The sequence below is a fragment of the Lissotriton vulgaris genome, chromosome 1_1, assembly GCF_964263255.1.
Source record: "Lissotriton vulgaris chromosome 1_1, aLisVul1.2, whole genome shotgun sequence".
Taxonomy (NCBI): Eukaryota; Metazoa; Chordata; class Amphibia; order Caudata; family Salamandridae; genus Lissotriton; species Lissotriton vulgaris.
Genome location: NC_141685.1, coordinates 1,307,038,092 through 1,307,060,739, shown reverse-complemented (window position 1 = coordinate 1,307,060,739; position 22,648 = coordinate 1,307,038,092). Strand labels below are relative to the sequence as shown.

The following is a 22,648-nucleotide window of genomic DNA, read 5'->3' as shown; positions in this document are numbered from 1 at the left end:
TTTGGGCTACTTGCAAACTGCATACCACATTTCCATATGTTTACTGTATGATTCCCATTCATACAGAGCACATTGTGATCGACCAGCAGGTGTTCAGAAGTAAAGTCTTTGATTCCTCCATTTAATTGAGCCAACTTTCTTCATGCTAAAAAAGCTGCATGTGCACTCAGGTTGCACATTCTGATACAGCACCTGTCCTGTGCTCCCCGTGTATTGTGAGTTTATACACAGATAGAACTGTATGCTACCAAGCCTGGCATGGCACAAAAGAGTTGCCACATTGGTGCTGCATTTGAACCAGCAACCCCATGTTGGCAAAAGATAGAGGCAAATGTACTAGTGATGGAGGAATATGATAGAAACGTTCACATTACTCTGGAGTATAGTGACATAAAGTTATTGAACTTGCTAGACAACAGAGTCCAATATGAGTCTAAGGGAGGGCGACTCATGAGAAAAAGGTTGGAGGTATTTCTTCACTTGTCAAGAGATGGGTAGTTTGCACAAACCCCCATCAAAGTTGTGTAGTTTAATAGAACATAGTAAAAACCTGATTTTAAGAATCAAAATTTAGATTTGTTTTGGTAAGTTAGAGCATATGGTGAATGCTAATATCATTGGATATTCAACATTTGCTTGAATTGAACTGTGACACAGCTACTTGATTTTCCATCTACTTTTATAGTTTTTAGGATGCCTGTTTTATGGATATTTTGTCTTGGTGACTCTCTGTATTCCTGTCTTCACGAACATGAGCAAACAACCCTTCAGTACTAAGACCCTGGTGCTCTCCATCTTTCACGCAACACTGCCAGGTAAGGGCACTAATAAAACAGAGCAATGTTTCTTGTAATTCTGGCATTTTGCTTTGTTGTTACAAAACAGAAGCACTTGTGGAAACTTTTCTTCTTACAGTTTGTATGCTTCTCTGTAATATCTTTTCTTGCAAACCTTGCACTGCTGATCAACTGGACCAAACATCTTTCTCCAGCAGTTAAAAAGAGTAGTGATATAGTCCACTCATGGTTCGTTCATGGCCCCTCTATTCAAATCCCTGACATACACCAACTAACTTTTAAAGTTATATTTATAACTTAAAGTTCTAATTTGTGGCCCAGTTGAAACATACTATAACTCACTCACCTCCTTACAGTGTATTCAACTCACTAGCTTATACCCTTTTATAGTACATAATTCTAGCATGCTAAATGATAGCATTTATACAAAGACTCATGATATCTCAAATGGCATAATTTATGAGAACAGTGTGCATGATAGAGGGCCAAGTTATAGTTAATATAATGTGGCGAGTGAGTTGACCACACTGCAAGAGCTATAGTACATTTTGACTGGGGCCCAAATTATAACTGTAAGTTGTAACTATAACCTTAGGATTTCTAATGTATGTTAATTTAATATTAATACAGAGGTACTTCATAGAAAGTTTAGAGGATGTACTGCAGTACTCCATAAACTTTTTTTAAAACATATAAGACAATTAGAAATACTTTTCCCTAACTCTACACACTTTTTTAAAGTGCTTCAATTGTTTCTATACATTCTACAGACATTATCAAGCTACATTTCCCCTTGAATAGAGAACAAACACAAAGTGTGGTCTAAGCAAAAAGGCTCTATTTTTATTTTGTAAGAGCTGTAATTACCTAATAATATTGGGGGTCATTACGATGGCAGACGGACTTCAGTCCGTCCGCAATCGTATCGTATTTAGGACCACCCACCTACAAGGTGGCAGTCCCACAGGCCAAATTATGATGCAACCGCCACCGTGGCAGTCGCATTTGCCACCTTTTACATTGCAGCGGGTGCTGCTGGCTGTAGTTCCTGCTGCAGTGTCAAACAGGGATGTTTTATAAATCCCCGTACTACGTGACAGGCACCATGCGGTGCCTGTCATTTGGTACAAGGATATGTAGGAGGCACCATAGGTGCTTCCCAACACCCAAAGAAATATACCAGGAGTGACGGGGGGCCCGCTATGGGCCCCCAATGTCCATCCGGGTGAACCACCATGGAAAGGGGAGGGACATCCTAATCCCTACGACGGTGCCTGGTAGACACTGCCACCAATGCAGGGATTGGGAGGCCTCCACCTTACCGGTGGGCTTAAGGAGCCCATCAGATGTGTGGCGGTCAGAGTTTCCAACTGCTATGGAACCTCCAGCCACCATATTGTGGTAACCGGGGAATGGCCTTCCGATGACAGTGAGAACGCCACCGACAAGCTGTCGTGGCGGTCTTGCAATCATTGTAATGACCCCCATTGTGCTTTGTCATTGCCATTTACAGCAATATACTACACAATTACCATGGTATACTGCAGGCTAATATATCACTAAATTGTTGTCCCTTATAACTTTAAAACTACTGAACCAATTTACATTAAATTACAAAAGTGACCCTTTCCACCCCATAATCTATATTCTTGCCACATTACTTGTAAATCCTTTTAGCCATTTTGTTGCTACGCCGCAGTAAAACGTCTAGGGAAAATGCATTGGTTGAAAAACGTGTTTTGGGACCTCCTTTTTTCTTTGCACCGCCTTAACTAATCACCACAACAGTTTGCATATTCACTCAATGTAGAATAAGGATTAGGTCTGCAAAGCTTTGTGGAGATTCATAAAATGGGAGCAAAGTTGTTACCACTCAAAGATCAGAGGAATTTCTAGCTCTTAAGTACAGCTATAGAGTGGGTACCACCACTCTGAAATATATATATTGTACATATATACATATACATACATATATATATATATATGTTATATATTATATATTTATATATATTCACTGAAAAAAGCATAGGTTAAAGTAAAGTTATAGTTAGGTGAATATGTGTCAGAGTACAGATCGAAAAACCACTAACCTGGGATCCACTGCACAGCGGGGGTGATGTACGCTGATATATAACCCTTTCCCCCTTCTTGTGGTATCGCCCAAGAGTGTGTCAATATAATACTCAAGCAAGAAACACCAGTTAGGGGAAAGGGAAAAAAGGAACAAAAGAAACAAAATCAAAAGAAGACGTTGCAGTGTTGATTACACGTCAGAGGACTTCTCTAGTAGGATGTGTTGGATGTGCTCCAACTCTAGCCTCTCTAACCAGAATGTTTAGCCTTGTGAGACCTGCAGTAAAACAAGAGGGGGAGAGAGGGTGATACCAGTGTGCCAAGTGAACAGTATGTAATTCTACCGTAGGGTGAATGTGCATGCACTTACGTTCTACACTGCCGCATTCACTCCACATATAATGGTCATCCAGAATTGTGGGAAACAAGTCGAGCAAACAAAAAGAAACTGTCCTTTCACATACGTTTCTTAGCATAGTCTGGCAACTGGCCAGGAAACCAAGATATCATTAACCCCTTCGGTGCTCATGACGAGCTCAGCTCGTCATGAGGCACAGTGCTCGTGTGCTCATGACGAGCTGAGCTCGTCATGACCACACCCATTTCTATCAGGGCCCAGCACAGGAGAGGAATATCTCAAGCAGCCAAGGTGTTAAACTCATGTAAAAGTAAGTATAAGCAATGTACTTATCTGAGTGATGCCTGTCAGGTAAACTCCAGATAACTAGCGCTCCTGCGCTAGGTTGCTTAAGAAACGCAGAATTGTTCCCAATGATAAATGTTTCATAATAAAAATAAAGTATATCACAAAGCGCTCCTGTGCTATACAAGACAATGCCAAAACAAAAACAAACAGTAGACAAAAATAACAAAGGATTCTAAGTTGCAACAAATGTATCCTTTCCTGTTCCCATCGACGTGCTCCAGCACGGGAACGAGGTTAGATGAATTTGCTCTTCCGAGCGTTTAAACAGGAAAGAAGGATTCCATGTAGCAACAAATGTATCCTTTCCTGTTCCCATCGACGCGCTCCAGCTCAGGAACGAGGAAAGGTGAATTTGCTCGTCCGAGCATTTAAACAGGAAACAAGGATTCCACTCTGCTCTAAATCAAAATCTCAGCGCTGACAATAACCAGGGCAGCTTCACTCTGTCCTCCGACTTGAATAGTCAAGCACTGGACAGTTCGAGTTCGGAGGTATTTAAACCCTGGCAACCGGATTCCAATTACGAGCCCCTCCTCCATGGGTATTCTGGGTGATGTAGTCCATGTTATTCACACCCAACACAACCATGCAACCGGATTCATATCTAATAAAGTTGGTGTTTGCTCTTGCGCCCTACCAGAGTCATGACAATATGTTAATGACAACATTATTGTTTTGAACTACAAACAACACAGAAATTCCCTTGTTATAGTTTGCAGACCTAATTATAACTTGGCCCTGGCCATGCACTGCTTATGACCACACATATTACATCACTCATAATCTGCTCTATGACAGGCCCTGCCTCCAACTCACCGGAGGTAGCCACCCCGAGGACGACATCCCTACGCCTGTGATCATGCATGGCGTGGAGTTAGCTGCAAGGCCTGTGCTGCAGCCAGGACCTGCATCCAACTCCCCACAAACAGTCAACCGCATGCTCCACACAGCCTTTGGCCATGTGCAGCAGGGGGTTGGCCCAAGGGTCATGGACTGCCATCAGGCCCTGTGCCCAAACCCTCAGCAGGCTCCAACCCCACACCATGCTCTGGGGCCAAATCAATTATATAATAAAGGGATTTGGGTGTGCAACCCCCTCCCTTATCCTTAATTGTCCCAAGGACCCCAACTCCTGGGGCCTGTTTCAATAAAAAAGGCAGGGGAGATGTGTGGCCCTCACCCCAACCCTTAAAGGGCTCTAGGGACCCTATCCATGAGGCCAAATAAAATTAAAAAGGCGGGGGGCGAAGGAGGAGCCTAGCGACGAACGAAGATGGCTGCATAAGTTCTCGGCTCCGTCGACCTCCGCCTGTCGCTTGAAGATCCTGACATGTATCCTGCTTTCGCGCCTCACCCCCGTGCGGGGTAATCTCTGCTGACACTGGCGGTGTGGTCCCGAGAACTTTCCCACCCGGATTGGCGGAGTTGTGCCGTGTGAAAGATCTTGGCCCAGAATTGCCTGTAAGCCGGGACCTCGATTACTGACCCAGCCGGGTCACGGGGAAGCAGCGGCGGTTGGGTGCCCCAGACGCGGTCCGGATGATTAACCTGGAGTGTTTCCTAACCCTATATTGGTGAGGTGCCTGCGGTCCTGTACACACTGCGGAGGTGTACGTATCCTGAAGATGGCTGAGAGGTCGGGGGTCCCCTTCCCGGCGGCTGGCCCCATCGCCGGGCTGGTGCCCCCGCCCAAGAGGCCCCGTCACTGTTCGGAAGTGCGCCTCCAATCCCCGCCTGACCGACCCACACTTCGGTCCCCGGGGGAATCGGGTGCTCCGAAGGGCATTCAAATGTCTGGAGCTGACAGTGTGGAGGCGGTGCGGGGTAATGTAGAGCCGTCTTTGAGGACCGTGATGGCCGCCATTAGAGAGCTGCGATCCTTCATTGCCTCTACCCTCCAGAAGACGATCGCGGATGTCACCGAAACTGCCCGATCGTGCAGGGACCCTGACCTGCCTGGTGCCCCGGAGCTGGCTGTTTTGTCTACGCTATCCCCGGTACTTATGAAACGAGACTCCCTTCATGTCGAAGCCTCGCAATTATCGCCTGGAACACTATGTGCTAGTGGACCTGTTGTCTCAGAGAGACGCCCGCCATTATCGGCGCATCCATCCACTGACGTGTTTGTAGTCTTCTCTTCTCTTGAGCCTACGGCTAATACGACCCGGCGGATGCTGCGAACATTACTCGATTGTTTTGACTTTGCCCTGAGTTTGAGATCGACATGGTCGTACTTTGGCTGGAAAACGGCAAGTGTCATGGCGGCGGCGGATCATGACGGACTGAGGTGCTTGATCGGACTCCTTATGCAGGTCCACAGACTGGCGGGAACTTTGATTTTTCCGGGATACGTTCTGGTGCAGTTGGCTGAACTCATTGTGAACATTCGGAGGGGTCAAGGGTTAGACTGCTCTGGATCTCGACTTTGGGGGTGCGTGAAGTTCGGGGGATCCGCCATTTTGTTGCTTACGGGTGGTGGGGCGGTGTTGGACGCCTTCCCCGGGCTTTATTTTCAATAACTTGCTTCTATAATTGCTAGACTTAGGACTGAGGCTGTGCGTCGCAGGGGGGGGTAAGGGGACCGAGGGCAAATGTGATTTTTCTCCTCCTCCGTCTTTTTTCCTTTTCTTACTTTTTCCTTTTTCTATCTTTATATATTTCCCTTTTCTTGCTATATTTCGGGTTTTTGGATGCTGGGCGATAGGCACGCTGCTAGGGGGTAGGCCGTAGCCATTTGCAGGGGTGCAGGGAGGGGGGGGGGGATGGGGTATTATTGTTTTTCCGTTTTTTGTTTCTATGGCCTTCTTTTCTTCATTAGTTTAACTGGACTCTCTGTTCTTTTTCCTTCTTTCTGGGTTCTGGGATCGGTGCAGTGCATTACCTGATTTTGAATTCTTGACGTTGGACCGTGGGTTTCGCCTATAAGTGTTCCTCATTATGCCTCTCCATGTACGGGCGATGGCCGGGTGTGCTTAGTGTTTGATTGCACGCGTATACTGATTGTCCCCCCTTAAAGATACCGATAGATATATGATCTAGATTCTGTGACTGATCCCTCCTTCCTTTCTCGTTTTCTGCTCTTTTTGTTATTATATTGAAATTCATTCCTTCTAACGGTAAATATCCTGTTGTAAAATTTAAAATTAACCTCACTCATCCTGTGCAAAAATCGTGTGTGCTGCAACAGTTCTGGTCTCTAATCCTGCTGCCGTGCCTCCGGGATGTTCGGCTGAATAGCTGTGTGCACCTTATTTAGAAATAAAGGTTTTCAAAAATTTAAAAAAAAAAAAAGGCGGAGGGCATGCAGCCCACCTCCATGAGCTTTAATAGGACTTGGGGACTACATCCCCAAGTGCCAAAAACAAAAAAAAGGTGAGGGGGCGTGCAGCCCCCCCCCCCTCCCAAACCTTCTTGGGCCCAGGGGACCTATCAGACCTCTGGGTCAACCAGCACACACAGTGTGTGCATTAAGAACTAAAAGAAACTGGATTAAAAGGAGAAACCACCCTATGAGTAACCATTGGAAAATGCTATGTTGCGATCGGAATCCCAAGATGGCCGCCGACTCAAAAGATACATTAACGGTCTAGTTTATTTCCTCACAGGTGCCTGAATCTAAGATGAAGCGCGCACTCAATAACAAATGCACACTTCGCCAGAGAAATTCTAGAGGTGGCATCTTAGAGTTAACGCTTCGTAGAAATTCCTGTTCCCTGCCAAAAATCATGTCAGGTTTTCTCCCGGTTTAAGTACCCGTGGAATCCTCATCAGGAGTTTGCTCCCTTGCCTCGCCGTGCAGTCTCCAGTGGCAGACATCCGAAGTAAGGGGCGTGTGGAGGCGTTCCTTCACAAGACGCTCCTCCTTGCTGCAATTACTGACAGGCTTCTTGTTGGTTAACCCATTAACCGCTGTTCTCAGTGACCTGCACTCAGCAACAGAGAAAGAGGAGAGAAGATGAGTGGTTGCACGTTTCTATTTGAAATAAATAACAAGACTATAAAACTAAGAAAAGAAAACACTTTATAAGGTTGAATTGTTAAGAAAAGAAACTTATCTTGTTGTATATTCTCGAATGCTGTAAAGAAAGAAGTAGAGAGAAGTTAAGTTTCAATTAGTAGAAAAGCTTGTACAGATAAGGATATAAATAGTTACTCAGTATTTTCCACGAAGAAGAATATAATGAGAAGAGTTAAAACAGTATCTACAGGAAGATAGGTAAGGTACTAGAGTTACATTAGATTATTTATAGTAAAATTGGATAGGAAACATAGTAATTATATTATTGCTTGACAGATTAAACTTCCTGAGTACTGTTACAAAAGACAAGAAAAGAAGGAAGAAGAGTAGCTTAATATCTGGAGAATTAGGTATGTAGTAGAGCTAGGATTGGTATTTAGACTAGTTTTAGAGTAGAGTAGGAAGTACATTAATATCTCTCTTTAGTGTTATAAGGACTTCTCGAAGTTTCAGTCTGCGGGACGGACGAAAGTCAAGAGAAGTTGAAAGAACAGTTCCAGAACCAGTCTCTTCTGTTGTTTGTTATTTTATCTACTCCCCCTTCCCCCTTTGGGGTCTTTTAGAGTCTAGATCTTAATCGGACTCTGGAGCATCCTTGGGAGGGAGTTGGAAACTAGCATCTTCTGTTCCTGTGCAAGTTCATGGTAACAGCTCACTGATAGTCTTGACAGGACCCTATCTCTGGAACCAAAATCTATGGGGAGGGGGACATGCAGCCCTACTCCCCGAGCCTTAGTAGGCCCTGGGGACCCCATTTCCCAGGGCCAGATATCATAAGACAGTGGAAGGGGCCATGTGGTTTCCTTTCCAGAGACTTCATCAGCTATTTATGCTGCTCCCTCCAGATTGGAGCAATCTGTTGATCTGCTTCCCTGCCTCTATCAGTGCGGGCAGGAAACTAGATCTCAAGTCTGCTCCTAGCAGGCGGTGCAGGCAGGGAGGGCACCCCGGGACACAGCAAGTGAGGCTCAGGGAGAGGGGCCCCCTCCCCTTATGGAATGTGGCTCCAGGTGATGAGCACCCCAGGGCATATAATGGTTTGGGGATGGCTGATGCGTGACCCCTCCCCTTAATTAAATAAGCGAGATGGCCCAAGGGAAAAAAACTACCTGGGCCAATCAGAGTGCTCTTTTTTCAAATTGAAGGTCCAGCAAGATTCTCGAGGGAATCTCGCTGACCCAACCTTCCAGATATCCAAACATTTTTAAACCTTACTTTTTAAAAAACTACTGAACAGATTCACACCAAATCACAAGAAGCACATTTGACTGACCAAGATCTAGCTTCCTGCCAAATGTGGTGCAATTCCGTTCAGCAGTATTTGCCGTAGCACTTCTTGGAGAAGTCTATGGTAAATACATGAGGATTTTGTGTTTTTTTCTTGGACCCTGCTTAAAAGATACCCTTAAAACGTTCCTTGCACAGATTAGTCAAAAAAATAGAACCCTTTTGGAAAGTTTTATGAAGATTCGTGTAGCGGGCCAAAGTTATTAGCAACACAAAAAATGCATTTCCTATGGAAACGCTGACCTAACTATAACTACCCAGTGGCAACTGCCACTGGGTAATATGTAACTATATATATATCTGTCTATAGATATATGTAGATATTGCATACTGGCGGTCGCCAATAGGTAGTTTTAGTTAGGACCTAGTTTCCAAAGGAAATCCGCAACATTCTACTTGGAATAACTTTGGCGCCAGTTGGCGAATCTTCGAGAAATTCTCCAAGTAGATGGGGCGCTCCGTTCCGCTGCTATCCTGAAAGTTTCGGGGTGATTTATCAAGTGGGGGCTGACAAAAAAGGGGGGTCCCAAAACATGTTTTCCCCAAGCAATTTTCCATAGGGACCTTCAGACACGGCTACAGCCTGAACTGCTGAACGGAATTACACCAAAATTTGGCAAAAAGGTAGAGTTTGGTTTGCAGATTACGCTGGCGTAAATCCGTTCAGTAGTTCCTGAGAAAATCAAAAGTAAAATCATAGATATATCTATAGACGAAGTATCGTACGCGTATCTTCCCGAGCAAGAGCTTTATGCTAATTGGCTGTCAATACTCCAAACCAGGAAGTGTTGGCAGCCATCTTGTGCCTCGGTAGAACCGAGGCACAAGAAAACAGAAAAAGTAACGTGAAAAACACGAAATGGGGGCAGGGTAGAAACACCCTGACTCCCTAGGGCTGCTTAGGGGGTCCCATAAGGACCCCAAAGGCCCAAAAAAGTGTCTTTTTTTTTAATCGCGGGATATGCGTATGGTACGCGTAACCTGCCGATAAAAAAAAAAATGAAGCGCGGCTTTCGCGCTTTCATGTAAATTAGCCCTCGGGGGCCAAATCCCGGGGGCTTTGTATAAATAAAGGGTCTCCCCCACACTACCCCGGGGACCGCCACCCCGTGGCAAAGTTTGTATTATAGCGGGGGCACACGCCCCCCCGCAGCCCCGGGGACCGCCACCCCTAGGGGCTTAAGTGTATAATGATCAGGGGCTCACGGCCCCCCGCAGCCCGAGGGACCGCCACCCCCGGGGCTTCTTTTCAAAATAACATTTTAAAAAACCCTGTGTGGGGGGCTCAAGCCCCCGACACGCCCCGAGGACCGCCACCTCCCTGGGGCACTACATATTTAAATTGGGGGGTCCGTTATTGAACTCCAGCCCCGGGGACCACCACCCCCTGGGGCTTCACAAATGATGGGAGGGGGGCCACGCGGCCCCCCTCCTGGAGCCTGTGATGGCCCTGGGGACCGCCACCCACCAGGGCGGGCTCCTGCAGTGTCCCGGGGTGCCCACCCCAGGACACTGCTGTTTGCTATGGTAGCAAACTGCTTTGGTTTTTGAAAGAGAGAGCAGGAAACCTGCTCTCTCTTCCAAAAACCAAAGCTGATTGCTTTTCTGCATGGGGAGCAGCATGTTAGCTGCTCCCCAAGCAGAAAAGCAATGCCGGGTCCCGCAGGATGCGGGGAGCCGGCAGGGATCGTGGGGGGCTTGGGGACACCCCCACGGTCCCCAAAGGAGAGGGCCAGCGCCGGGGGGATGGGGTGTCTGGGGCAAGAAGTGGCCAGGGAGGGGGCCACGCAGCCCCCTCCCCAAAAAATAACATTTACATTTTTTTTAAAAAGGATGTAGGCCGGTCCCGGAGGATGGGGTCCCCGGGGCCTTAAGTGGCATGAGGAAGGCGGCTATGCAGCCCCCCTTCTTCAAATTTTTTTTAAAAGGTGGCATGCCCCGGGGGATGGGGTCCGCGGGGCCTGGATTAGCCACGGGAGGGGGTCCACGCGGCCCCCTTCCAGTTAAAAAAATAATATTAATGTTTTGGGGTCAGGCCCTGGGAGATGGGGTCCCCAGGGCCCAAAAAAAAAGAAAAAGAAGGGGGGCTACACAGCCCCCCTTCTTAAAAACAAAAAAATAGAAAAAAACGGGATCAGGGAGGAGGCCACGCCCCCTCCCTGCACCACTCTGCAAACGCGCCCCCTGGCGAGTTTGCAGAGGGGGAAGTAATTCCCCTTGAATACTGGGGGTCCCTGGGGGCCAAGTAGCCCACCAGGAACCTCCAGTATGCGCCAGGAGGCTGCGTTGCAGAAAGGTGTAAAAAGGCGCGTGGCCTCATTACACCTCTCTGCAACGCAGCCCCCTGGCGCATACTGGAGGTTCCTGGTGGGCTAGTTGACCCCCAGGGACCCCCAGTATTCAAGGGGATTTAGTTCCCCCTCTGGAAACGCGCCAGGGGGCTGCGTTACAGAGAGGTGTAATGAGGCCATGCCCCTTCTTACACCTCTCCGCAACGCAGCCCCCTGGCGCATAATGGAGGTTTGTGGTGGGCTAGTTGGCCCCCAGGGACTCCCAGTATTCAAAGGGATTTAGTTCCCACTCTGGAAACATGCCAGGGGGCTGCATTGCAGAGAGGTGTAATGAGGCCACGCCCCTTTTTACACATCTCTGCAATGCAACCCCATGGCGCATACTGGAGGTTCCTGGTGGGCTAGTTGGCCCCTAGGGACCCCCAGTATGCAAGGGGACCTAATCCCCCCACTTAGAATGTGCTACGGAGCGTGTTTGCACAGTGGTGAAGGTAGGGGGTGGGGCTTGAGGTGATATGTGTGTAAACATGCCCTGTGGTGCGTTTTAAGTTGGGGAGTTAATTCCTCTTCAATCCAGAGGTCCCCTAGGGGCCAACTAGCCCAACAGGTAACTCTAGTAAGTGCCACAGAGCTGCGTTGCAGAGTGTTGTAAAAAGGGGGCGTGGTCTCTGAACACCTCTCTACAACGCAGCTCCCTGGTGCATACTGGAGGTACCTGGTGGGCTAGTTGGCCCACAGGGGACCTCAGGATTGAAGAGGAATTAATTTCCCAACTTAAAACGTGCCACAGGGCATGTTTGCACACATGTCACCTCAGGTCTCGCCCCCTTCCTTCACATTTGAGCAAAATATTCCTCTAAAATCAGCAACTTGAATTTCCTTCCATAGGTTAACATTGACTGGTTTCACTTGGAAATTCTTCTAAGTGTGGAGTTTTGGAACTTTAAAAAATTCCTCTAAAATCAGCCGAACTCCGAATTCCGATTTACTCACCTGTTATCAAGAGAGACCTCAGTGCTGCATCTTTCAGCCCAGTTCTGATCCTGAAAAGTAATTCTAACCATACTTACAGTAACTTGAAATTATGTAGATCAATTTGGGTTATTTCTTCTGAGTCTATACCAGCCTTTTCTGTAATTATGTTCAATGAAATTCATACAGAGCTAGTATAATATCAGTGTGTTGATAGTAACATCAGAAAAGATGATCTACCCATGCAAGATTACCATCAATGATCATCACCTCAGTTCATCAGATAGGGTCGCCAGCATACACACATTTTTGTCTGAAATATATGTGTTTCAATTTTGGGATGAATGCATCATTCATCTAAGCAAAGGCTTCTAATTAATTAGGCTGGGATGCACACATGAGAGCTACTTACAGGCTGCTGGAGAGCTACCAGTAGCTCACGAGCAACTTGTTGAAAATACCTGGTCTATACCAAATATCTAAGGATGCCAGGTACTGATGAAAGCCATACCACAGACAAGTGAAGACTTAGGAACTAGGGCTGATTTTTGCTAGGGACTGGTTTGGGACGCAAGAAGGGGGGATCATTCATGTCATACCCCCCTTTCCTAATGAATTGTAAGAAGTCAACAAGTGTATATTTTTAGTTATAAAAACATTTGTTACATTGTGACTTTGAAATGAAATGAAATGATAGTTTTTATAAAGCGTATTTTTGCTGTGGCGTCTTAGCGCTGGCTGTCGTTACTCTCTGCAGGGACAGTACTGTTCGGCTAAGAATTATGAGTGAATAGCCAGGTTTTCAATGCCTTCCTGAACAGCAGCAAATTGGTTTGTTTCCTAAGACTAATGAGCATCGTATCCATAATTCTGGGGCCAAGTGTAAAAAACTTCTGGCACCCCACTTTAACGTCTTTATCCTTGGGACCACCAGCAGAGAAGCTGATGCTGATCTAAGCTCTCGCTGAGGTTTATATCACCTTACATGTCGGTTGAGGTAGACTGACCCCGCTCCATGCAAAGTTTTATGCAAAATGCACATGGATTTAAAATGAATCCTTGCCTGGAGTGGCAGCCAGTGCTGGTCTCGATTAGCTTGGCTTATGGGCTGAATTTTGGAACTTTGAGGAGTAAATGGGCCGCCGCATTCTGTAGGGTCTGGAGCTTGCGTAATATGTTCTTTTTTGCACCCAAGTAGAGAGCATTGCAGTAATCAACTTTGGAAAGTACCAAAGCTATAATGACTGTCTTTCTGAGGCTCATGGGAATAAAAGGTAAAATCTTTCGAAGAACTTTCAGAGTAAAAAAGCACGAGGAGATGGTCAGATAGGGTGAGCTGGTCATCGATCTTGATCCCAAGGTTTTTAACTTGTTTGAGAGGCTGAGGGCAAGGCCCTGCGGGTTCTGGCCACGAGGTCGAGTTCCAGATGGAAGTATCTCTTCCAAACATGACCACTTCGGTTTTTCTGGTATTTAATTTCAGACAGTTGTCCAGCATCCATGTAATAATCTGACTCATGAAGGGATTAAATTTAAATGCCAATTCCTCATGTTTGGATGTTAAGGAGACAATTATTTGCTTGTCGTCAGAATAACATACAACTTTAAGACTGTGAGAGAGTAGGAGTTTAGCCAGTGGGGTGACGTAAATGTTGAAAAGGGATGGGGAAATGGGCGATCCCTGAGGGACCCCACAAGGCAAGGCACAGGGATGTGATTTATGTTCTTCCATCATAATGGATTGCTCACTACCAGTTAGGTATGATTGGAGAATATCAGAGGCTTTCTTTACAATTCCTATCTCAGCCAGAGGCTGAAAGAGAATATGGTGATCAACGGTATCAAATGCGGCCAATAGGTCAAGTAAAATCAATATGGCCTCCCCCCCATCAAGTTGGACACGTATGTCCTCTTTAGCTGCAATCAGTGCGGATGCCGTGCTATGGCGGGGATGAAAACCATGTTGCGCTGAATCGAGTTTGTCATTTGCCTCTATGAGAGCTTGTAATTCCTCGTTTAGAGTTTTTTCCAGGATTTTAGAGGGAAATGGTGGGCAGGAGATGGGCTGATAACTGCTGACCTCCATGGGATCTAGGGTTGTCTTTTTTAAGAAGGGTCTAACCAGAGATTTTGTTCCAGGTGGCTGGAAAATGTCCTGCGAGCAGAATGTTATCAAGAAGAGGTGTTAATTTGTTTACAAGTATACTGGGTGCCATTTGAAAAACGATGGCAGGACAGGGGTCCAAAGGGGATCCTGACTTTGTCGACCGTATTAGCTTCTCTATCCAATGTTAGAGTATGGAATTCATATAGGAAGACCTGTGTAGTTTTAATTTTGCACTTTCATAATTCTTTAAATTGCAAGCTGTTTGATGGCAAAAACCCATTATTACATCAGGCCCCTAAACGATTTAGTCTTTGGACCAACTTGTCCCTAAAGCATGCAATATGAATAAACAAAGGCATTTAATTAGCGGGTATGTGTTGCTGGCCTTAACCAGTATGGCTGTCCAAAAACTATTATCTGCCATCTAGAAATGGCAGTTCAGAAGTTTCATTATAGCAACAAGCATTTGCAATGCAATCGGTCTCGCCTTTGGGACCTTACATGTATTTAGCTATGCAGCACATTAGCCTGGATGCTGAAACATATACTGTTCTTTAACATGGAGGAAATGTAAGCACCAAACTGCGTGACACGCCAGGTATGGGAACACATGGAGAGAAATATTGCCTTTCAGCTGGAAATGGTATGGTCCAAAGCTCTGTTTTTGATATAAAATCATGGCCTTCGGTGGTCATATCACTGAAAATACAAGATTTGAGAAAAATATTATTGTCTATGGGTGTTCCTGGTGGACAATTTCTATAGACTGGAATCTAGAGAATGCTAAAGTGATTCTGGTATTTTTACTGACCTTTGCTTGTCGTTTTCTATCAAGAAGGTTAAATAGAGGCAGTTGCCAGAATTTTTTTTAAAACAAAGTCCCTCAGCAGTAAGCTATTCTGGTATTTTACTGACCTCTACTGGTCGTTTTCTATCAAAACAGGTAAATATAGGCTATTAAACAAGCAGAAAGCAATTCTGGTATTTTAATGACCTCTACTTGACAGTTAAATAGAGGCAGTTGAACAGAAAAAACGTCCCTAAGCGGAGCCTCTTCTGTGATTTGAGCTATTGATTTCGGATCATATTAGAGCACAAATAACCTATCAGTTCTGTTTTCATGCAAGTGTGGCTAGGCAGACTTACATGATATCCCTTGATAAATCTCCACCTCCAGGTCTTTAACTACTCCTCCCACAAACATGCATCCTAGGCCCACCCACAAATTATGAGCATGCACCGATTTGCACTCATACTTCTCTGCCAGTTGTCAGTCAGTGCGGTGCTGCTGCCCTGCGAGACTGTTATGCCAGATTGTATAAAATTAAAGGCTCCAAATCCTAGGAAGCCCATCTCCGGTCAACTATGGGGGTCCTTCCTTGGTGGAAAACACTTAGAGCAGTTGCCTTCTACATCTCTGGAGCTTCTGAATATAACCATGAAGCTGCAGAAGCAGGAGAAGCTAAGGCACAGGGAACAATCTCAGCTAACACTTGGCAGCGCCTAACCATGAGCTTGCCATTTTGAGTCCCATAGGAAACTTTAAAATTCTCACTTGCAAACTGCTAAATATATCTGAAGTAGCTGAGGAATCGATAGAACATGGAGATTCTAGAATATATTGAACGAGATATGGGATCGTTTTATCACGTGGTGTACCCTAACTCTAACATTGAGCGCATCAGTGCTGGATGAGGAGAGTGGCCGGTGGCTGGAACAGCAGTCTAAACGTTCTTTCTTTAAAGTCAAGGTCACGTTTATTCATATACATCTACTACTATGGTAGTAAAGTGATTAAAAGTTGCACATTCAGTAGAAAGGGGTTAAAGTAATTACAGGCAGAGAATTGATAACGGGAGCACACTATATTTAAGGATTTGTGTTCCCAATACGTAATGATTAATGGATGTGCATGGAAAGTGTTTTAACTTTACTGGCTGCAATAGCAATCATTTCACAACTGTCTTTACAGGAACACAACAGGCAACATGTGTTTCGTCAATGGGACCATTTCAATGCTATTGAGCACGGTAGTAAGTTAAAGTGTTGTAGAATAAACGTTATGTCAACAATAAGTAGAATAGAGTCTAGCATTCCAGGTGAAAACAAATAGTAAACAACAGTCGGTCTGTTGGAGACCCTTGGCCATTGGCTATGTGGTTGGCATGGTGAAACAGTGTGCCTAGTTACATGTTACGCATACTTACCGCCAAGACAAACATGGTACTTAACACTTTTGCTGGTGGAGACTCTATCTAACCGCACATTCCTCAACATTTGATTATTCGCCCAGGCATCAGACTGGATCTAGAAAACCTTCAGCAGTACCCCTACTCCCCAAGAGGTGCTGGTCTAATCACCGTAGTTCCGAGACAGATGTGATGCATGCTGATCTATATACCTTCTTCGCCAGTCCCCGGTCCGCCACGGCTTTCCGGACGATTGTTGGGAGGGACGCGGCTCCTCCCCTCAGCCGCCTCATTTCCAGGGGCTGGATTTTCCTATTTAGAGGCATGCTGAGATCACACACACAGCAGTAAGTAGCAGGGAACTATCGTAAGAGCTTGTACCTGTTTTAACTTTTCAACTGTTATATATTTTAGCACCGCAATTCTTCAGGGCATTTGCTTTTAATTTTTAAATTTTACATTACCTCAAGGCACTCACACCTTCGCTGGTACCCGGTCTGCCATGGCTTTCCGGACGATTGTTGCGGAGGGACACCACTCCTCCCCATAGCCGCCTCATTTCCGGGGGCTGGATTTCCCTTTTTAGAGGCATGCTGAGATCGTGCGCACAGCATTAAGCAACAGGGAACTATTGTGAGAGCCCCAATTCTTCCGGGCAATTGCTTTTAATTTGAAAATTTGACTCTAACTCAAAGCACCTGCACCTTCTTCGCCGGTCCCGGTGAGCCACGGCTTTCCAGCCGATTGTTGCGGAGGACCGTGGCTCCTCCCCTCAGCCGTCTCATTTCCGGGGGCAGGATTTCTCTATTTAGAGGCATACGGATCTGGACGTGCAGCAGACGTGCGCAGCGTGCGTGCCATCAGAGTGCCAAAGGAAAGCCGGTCTGCGCCCGTCCGCATCCGGCCGGGGCCAGGGGCCAGAACCCTGCTTCTCCCCCCCCCCAACAAAGTACCATTATAATACAGAAGAGCTGCTCCAATTAAACGGACCGAACCTAGATAAGTGTCTTCACACCATTGACCCTGACAGAACCTTATCAAGTGTGCACACTGTTCTTTCAAACTGTCAATACACTTATATTCTAACACTTCCATCCCTAAATCCTATAAAATGTTCCTCCTTAACTGTAGGTCGCTGCCGAAGCATGCAACAGAAATCTCCATTCTTCTGGAAGTGGAAGGGTCAGAGGTACTGTTCCTAACAGAAACCTGGCTCACCTTAGGATCTGACCCCGATCTTGTTCAAGCTCTTCCTCCGGATTATAATATCCAGAGGTTAGTTCGGACCTCAGGTAGGGGTGGCAGGATAGCCATTCTTTGTAAAAATCACTTGGCCTGCCGTACTGCCGGAAGCCCTTTACCAGATTTTGAAAACCTTGCATTCAGCATTGGGTTTTCACCCATGCTCACCCTTTCGGGGATAATAATCTATTAGCCCCCTGGGTCCGTGGGTCAATTCTACAAAGCTATACCTGATATAGCTGCTAACTTGGCTAGTACTCCCGCTAACTTTACCCTACTGGGAAATTTGAATCTTCATTTTAACAACACTTCTCAGCAGCCCGCAACAGAGATAATAAATTACCTTGAAGGTTATCAACTTCTTTAAAAAGCTGTTCGTCCAACACACACGAAAGGACACCTATTAGATCTAATTTTTACTAATCTGGAGGAATTAGTAGGAGGGATACCCATCTCAGTACCATTGTCTGACCATCTTCTCATTCCTTACGCTTGGTCCCCCAATCTTGCCACGCCGCCTATCAAGCCGGTTATAAAAAGGTCTCATCCCTGGCCAAACACCCAATAGACCTTTGGATTTCTGAGTTTAAAAAAACTAAGCCAGCTCCTGATCCTGATGTAATAACTGCCAACAAAACCTTTAATAGGTGGATAGAAGGTTCCTTAGACCGAGTCCTCCCTATAAAATCCACCCAGTTAAAAACTGGAATCAATAGAAAGGCTTGGTATTCTCCAAAGGTCCAGGCATTGAAGCAAACATGTAAAAAACTTGAAAGAACCTGGAGGAAGGACTTTTCCCCTAATATGAAATCAGAATACAGGGAAGCCATCAAACTGTATAATTAAAGTGGCTCAATCGGCATATTATGAAGAAAAAATATGCTCGGCTGGGAATTCACCACGCAAGGTTTTTCGCATAGCAAAAAGCCTGCTCAGAGTCCCCCACACCCTGTGACCTCATATATCCCAGACTCACGCTGTGATAAATTAGCAAACTTTTTCCACCTTAAAATACAAGATATCTGCACTTCTCTTTCACTGATGGATGTCCAAACATGGGACCCCAGCCCCCAAAGTTTAGATTCTCCTCTGGAGGCAATTCCCCTGATGAACCTCGAGGTGCTTGAAAGCATCTCTTCAAAAGTAAAGAGTGGCTCGGCCTGAGAACCAGCACCTCTTCACATCCTGAAACAAGCTGCCACTACCATCATCCCCACTATATTGCAACTGATCAATGTCTCACTTGCCAATGGAGTGGTCCCACCTCCTTGGAAGAAAGTAAAGGTACTCTTAAAAAAGTCTAACCTCGACCTGGACTCCAGGGGAAATTACCGCCCCATCTCTCTTCTCCCAGGGATCAGTAAAATAGCTGAAAATTACGTTAATTCTGTGTTGTCTGCCTTCTTAGAGTCCCACAACCTCTTCCATCCATCGGAGACTGGCTTCCAACCTCTTCAAGGTACTAAAACAGCTCTACTATCTGTTGTCAAAGTGTCTAGGCAAATGATGGATGCTGGAGGTACTACAGTCATCATCCTTTCAAACCTCAGTGCCGCCTTCGACACAGTCAACCATCAATTCTTGGCCCACAGACTCATAAGATTGGGGGTGACCGGGGTCGCGCTGACATGGCTGAAGTCATTCCTGGGGGACAGACTTTTCTAGGTTTTCGAAGCTGATGTGACGTCAAAACAGATGCTTCTCCGCTGCGGAGTGCCTCAGGGGTCTTCCCTGAGTACCACCTTCTTTAACATTTACTTGAGTCCTTTAGCGGAAATCGTACTGACTTTTGGGGTACACATAGTGACATATGCAGATGATTGACAACATGTGGTGGGACTCACCCAGGCCGACAATTCCTCCCTCAGCCTCTCTCCCTGCTTGAAAGAGGTAGCCAAATAGATGAATGCCTCCTTCCTGAAATTGAATGGAGAAAAAACTGAGATGATGATTTTGGGGAATCCGTCTCTATTTGATCCCAATTTAATGTAGCCAGCTGACCTGGACCCTGTTCCTGGCCCCAAGAGTCGAATAAAAAGCCTGGGTGTATGGCTGGATAGTGATTTGACTTTCAAGGCTCAGGCACGTAAAGTGGCGGCCTCATGACATGGCATCCTAAAGATGCTCCGCAAAGTACTCCCACTCCTCCCCTTCCAGGCTTGGAAAAACCTGGTTCAGGCACTCACTTGATCACCTCTGGACTATGGGAATGCCCTTTATCTTGGGGCTCCATACACTACTCTCACAAAACTTCAGGCAGTTCAAAATTAGGCAGCAAGAATCCTTCTGGATATCCCGAAGTGCCAATCGGCTAATTGCGCCCTGAAATCTCTCCACTGGTTACCCATCAGGGAGAGAGTCCATTTCAAGGCTATGTGCATTCTACATAAGTCTTGAGCCGGAAAGGGCCCTCTTATTAATCATTCTATTGTCCGGCCTTACCATGCAAACAGAAGCCTCCGCTCAGACGATCTTCCTCTTGCTGTAGTTCCTAGGATTCGGAAAACCAGAAGCGGGGGATGGCGGTTCTCATACAATGCCGCCAAATACTGGAACTCCCTCCCTCTTCACTTGTGCAAGGAACCCAACCACCTTGCCTTTTGAAAGTCGTTAAAAACATGGCTCTTCCCCTAGTTTGGATAGCTCTGTTGCCTACCACTGTCAGCGCTGGGATGCTCTCAGGTAGCCATGCGCTAAATACATGTATTTTTCATTTCATATAGGCGCCACTCTTGTGAGCCGACATGAATTGCTTTCTGACTTGTCCACACCTGCGGACATGGATCAAAATTCTTATCAATCATAAGCTGTGTGACACCTCGTCAGGGGTAGTACGGTACTATATAAATACAATTACAAATTACAATTAAATAAAAGAGCCTAGTTCACAGAATAGGGAAGCAGGATGGTCAGTGAGGAATCTATGTCTCTACCAGAAAGAGCCTTACTGAAGTGAAGTAACTTGTTCTTCTGATAAAGGCCTGTAACAGCAGATTCCTCACCTTTTCAATGGAAACCAAAGTAGTACCTTTCAGGAGGTGGGTCTGTGAACTGGCTCAAACTAAAAAATGCTCATTGACCAAGTGGGCAAAATACCCTTCCTGGCATACCTGGACATCAAACACAATAGTGCTTTATTAATGTATAGAGTGATGCATACGTAGTAGCCTGACAAATGTGTAGAACAGACATTCCACATGCCAACGCAGTGGTAGCAGCCTTGGCTCTGGTAGTATGACCATGCAAGCCCTTGTGGGCCACTTTTCACCAGTGTATAGCAGACCATAATTCAGAGTACAATACAGTGAGAGATATTTCTCTTCTGCATTACTTTCCCGTTCTTTCATCTAGTGAATCTGATAAACAGCTGTTCGTCCACCTGTTGCTCTCTGTAGATCAATCTAGAAGCTGAGAACTTTTTTCAGCTTCTGCCATTGGAGTCTCTCCGCCTTCTTAGAGGGGTGAGGCGGAGCAAAGAACACCAGAAGAGTGATGTTCTGACCGATATGAAAAGGAGCCGTTACCTTAAGGTGGAAGGAGGCTTGAGTCCACTGACCCAGCTTGTCTGGGTAGAAAGTGGTGTAGGGTGGGTTGACTGACAGAGCCTGTAATTCACTCACTCGCTGCTCAGATGCTATGGCAACAATAAAGAGAGTCTTGAAGGTAAGGAGCCTGAGATAACAATTGTATAAAGGCTCAAACGGCGCACACATGAGGGATGTAAGAACAAGATTTAAGTCCCACTGGAGCACAAAAAATTGAGAATGGAGGAACATGTGTTGCAACTTCTTAAGGGAATGCATCACAACCGGTGACTGGAATAGCTAGGGCTAGACCAGCAACCATAAAAAGACCGAACTTTTGATTGCCTAATTAGGGCTACTAGGATGACTTGAGCCCAATCAGTCCTGATATTCTTCAAACCTTGGTGCAGGAGAGGTACAGCTGAAAAGGCGTACAGGAGTTCAGCGTTCAACACTAGATAGAATGAGTAACTGAATGAGAGATGCCTTGGAAACTCCAAAGCACAAAAAAGTGCTGACATTGTGTGCTCATGGAGGTGTTGAAAAGATCTAGCCAGGGATCCCCCCAAGTAGGAAAAGATCCTGCGCCATGTAATTCCGATTCGTGATCTGCAAAGAGCAATTGGCTGAATTCGTCCACCCAGGCATTTAAGGAACCTGCCAGGTGGTGTGTCATCAAAAATATTCCTTGATGTTCTGGACACGTCCAGAGATGTAAAGCCTCCTGCCACAAGGTCCATGATCCCACTCCACTCTGCTTGTTGCAGTACCACTTGGTGCTGCTGTTGTCTGTAAGCGGCTGCACCACCTTGCCTCTGGTGAATGGCAGGAAAGCTTTCAAAGCCAAGCTGAAGGCTCTCAGCTCCTGGAGGTTACTATGGAGCCCTGTATCTGCCAGAGATCAGATGGCTCTGATTTCCACCTCTCTCGGATGGCCAACCCAACCAAGAAGTGATACATCGATCACCACTGCAAGCTCTGGGCGGGGTAAGAAAAATGGTCTTTGCTAACCCAATTGCAGTCTCACAGCCTCCATAGCAGATCTTTTGAAGTCTCCTCCAAAATCTGGATGAGATCAGAAAGATCCCTGTGGTACTGTGCCCACAGGGACTTCAGTTTTTACTACAGAGCCTGCATGTGCCATCCGGCATGGTTGACAAGTAGCCTGCAGGACACCATAAGTCCCAGCAGCCTCAGAGTCATCCTCAGTGACATCCAGGACATAGGATCCCCGCCCCCACTACTCAGGGCATTGAGAACCTCACAGGTGATTAGTCAAGCTTTATAAGAAACCTGATTGATTGATTTATTGATTGGGGTTGAAACATTGGAATCATAGTCTGAATATCCTGGACTCTGAGCTCCTGGGGTTAGGCACAAAACTGCACCATATCCAAAATGGATCCGATGAAAGGAAGTGTCTGCAAAGGAGTCAAGTGTGG

General features: G+C 46.0%; 1 protein-coding gene across 1 annotated transcript in view; it reads left to right on the top strand.

Annotated features, from left to right (window-relative positions):
• Positions 1-22,648, top strand: part of SOAT2 (sterol O-acyltransferase 2) — a 461,869-nt gene that overhangs the window by 370,641 nt on the left and 68,580 nt on the right. Inside the window, exon 10 of the mRNA XM_086965618.1 lies at positions 686-815. Coding sequence (XP_086821744.1) covers positions 686-815 — 130 coding nt within the window. The remainder of the gene's footprint in view (positions 1-685; positions 816-22,648) is intronic.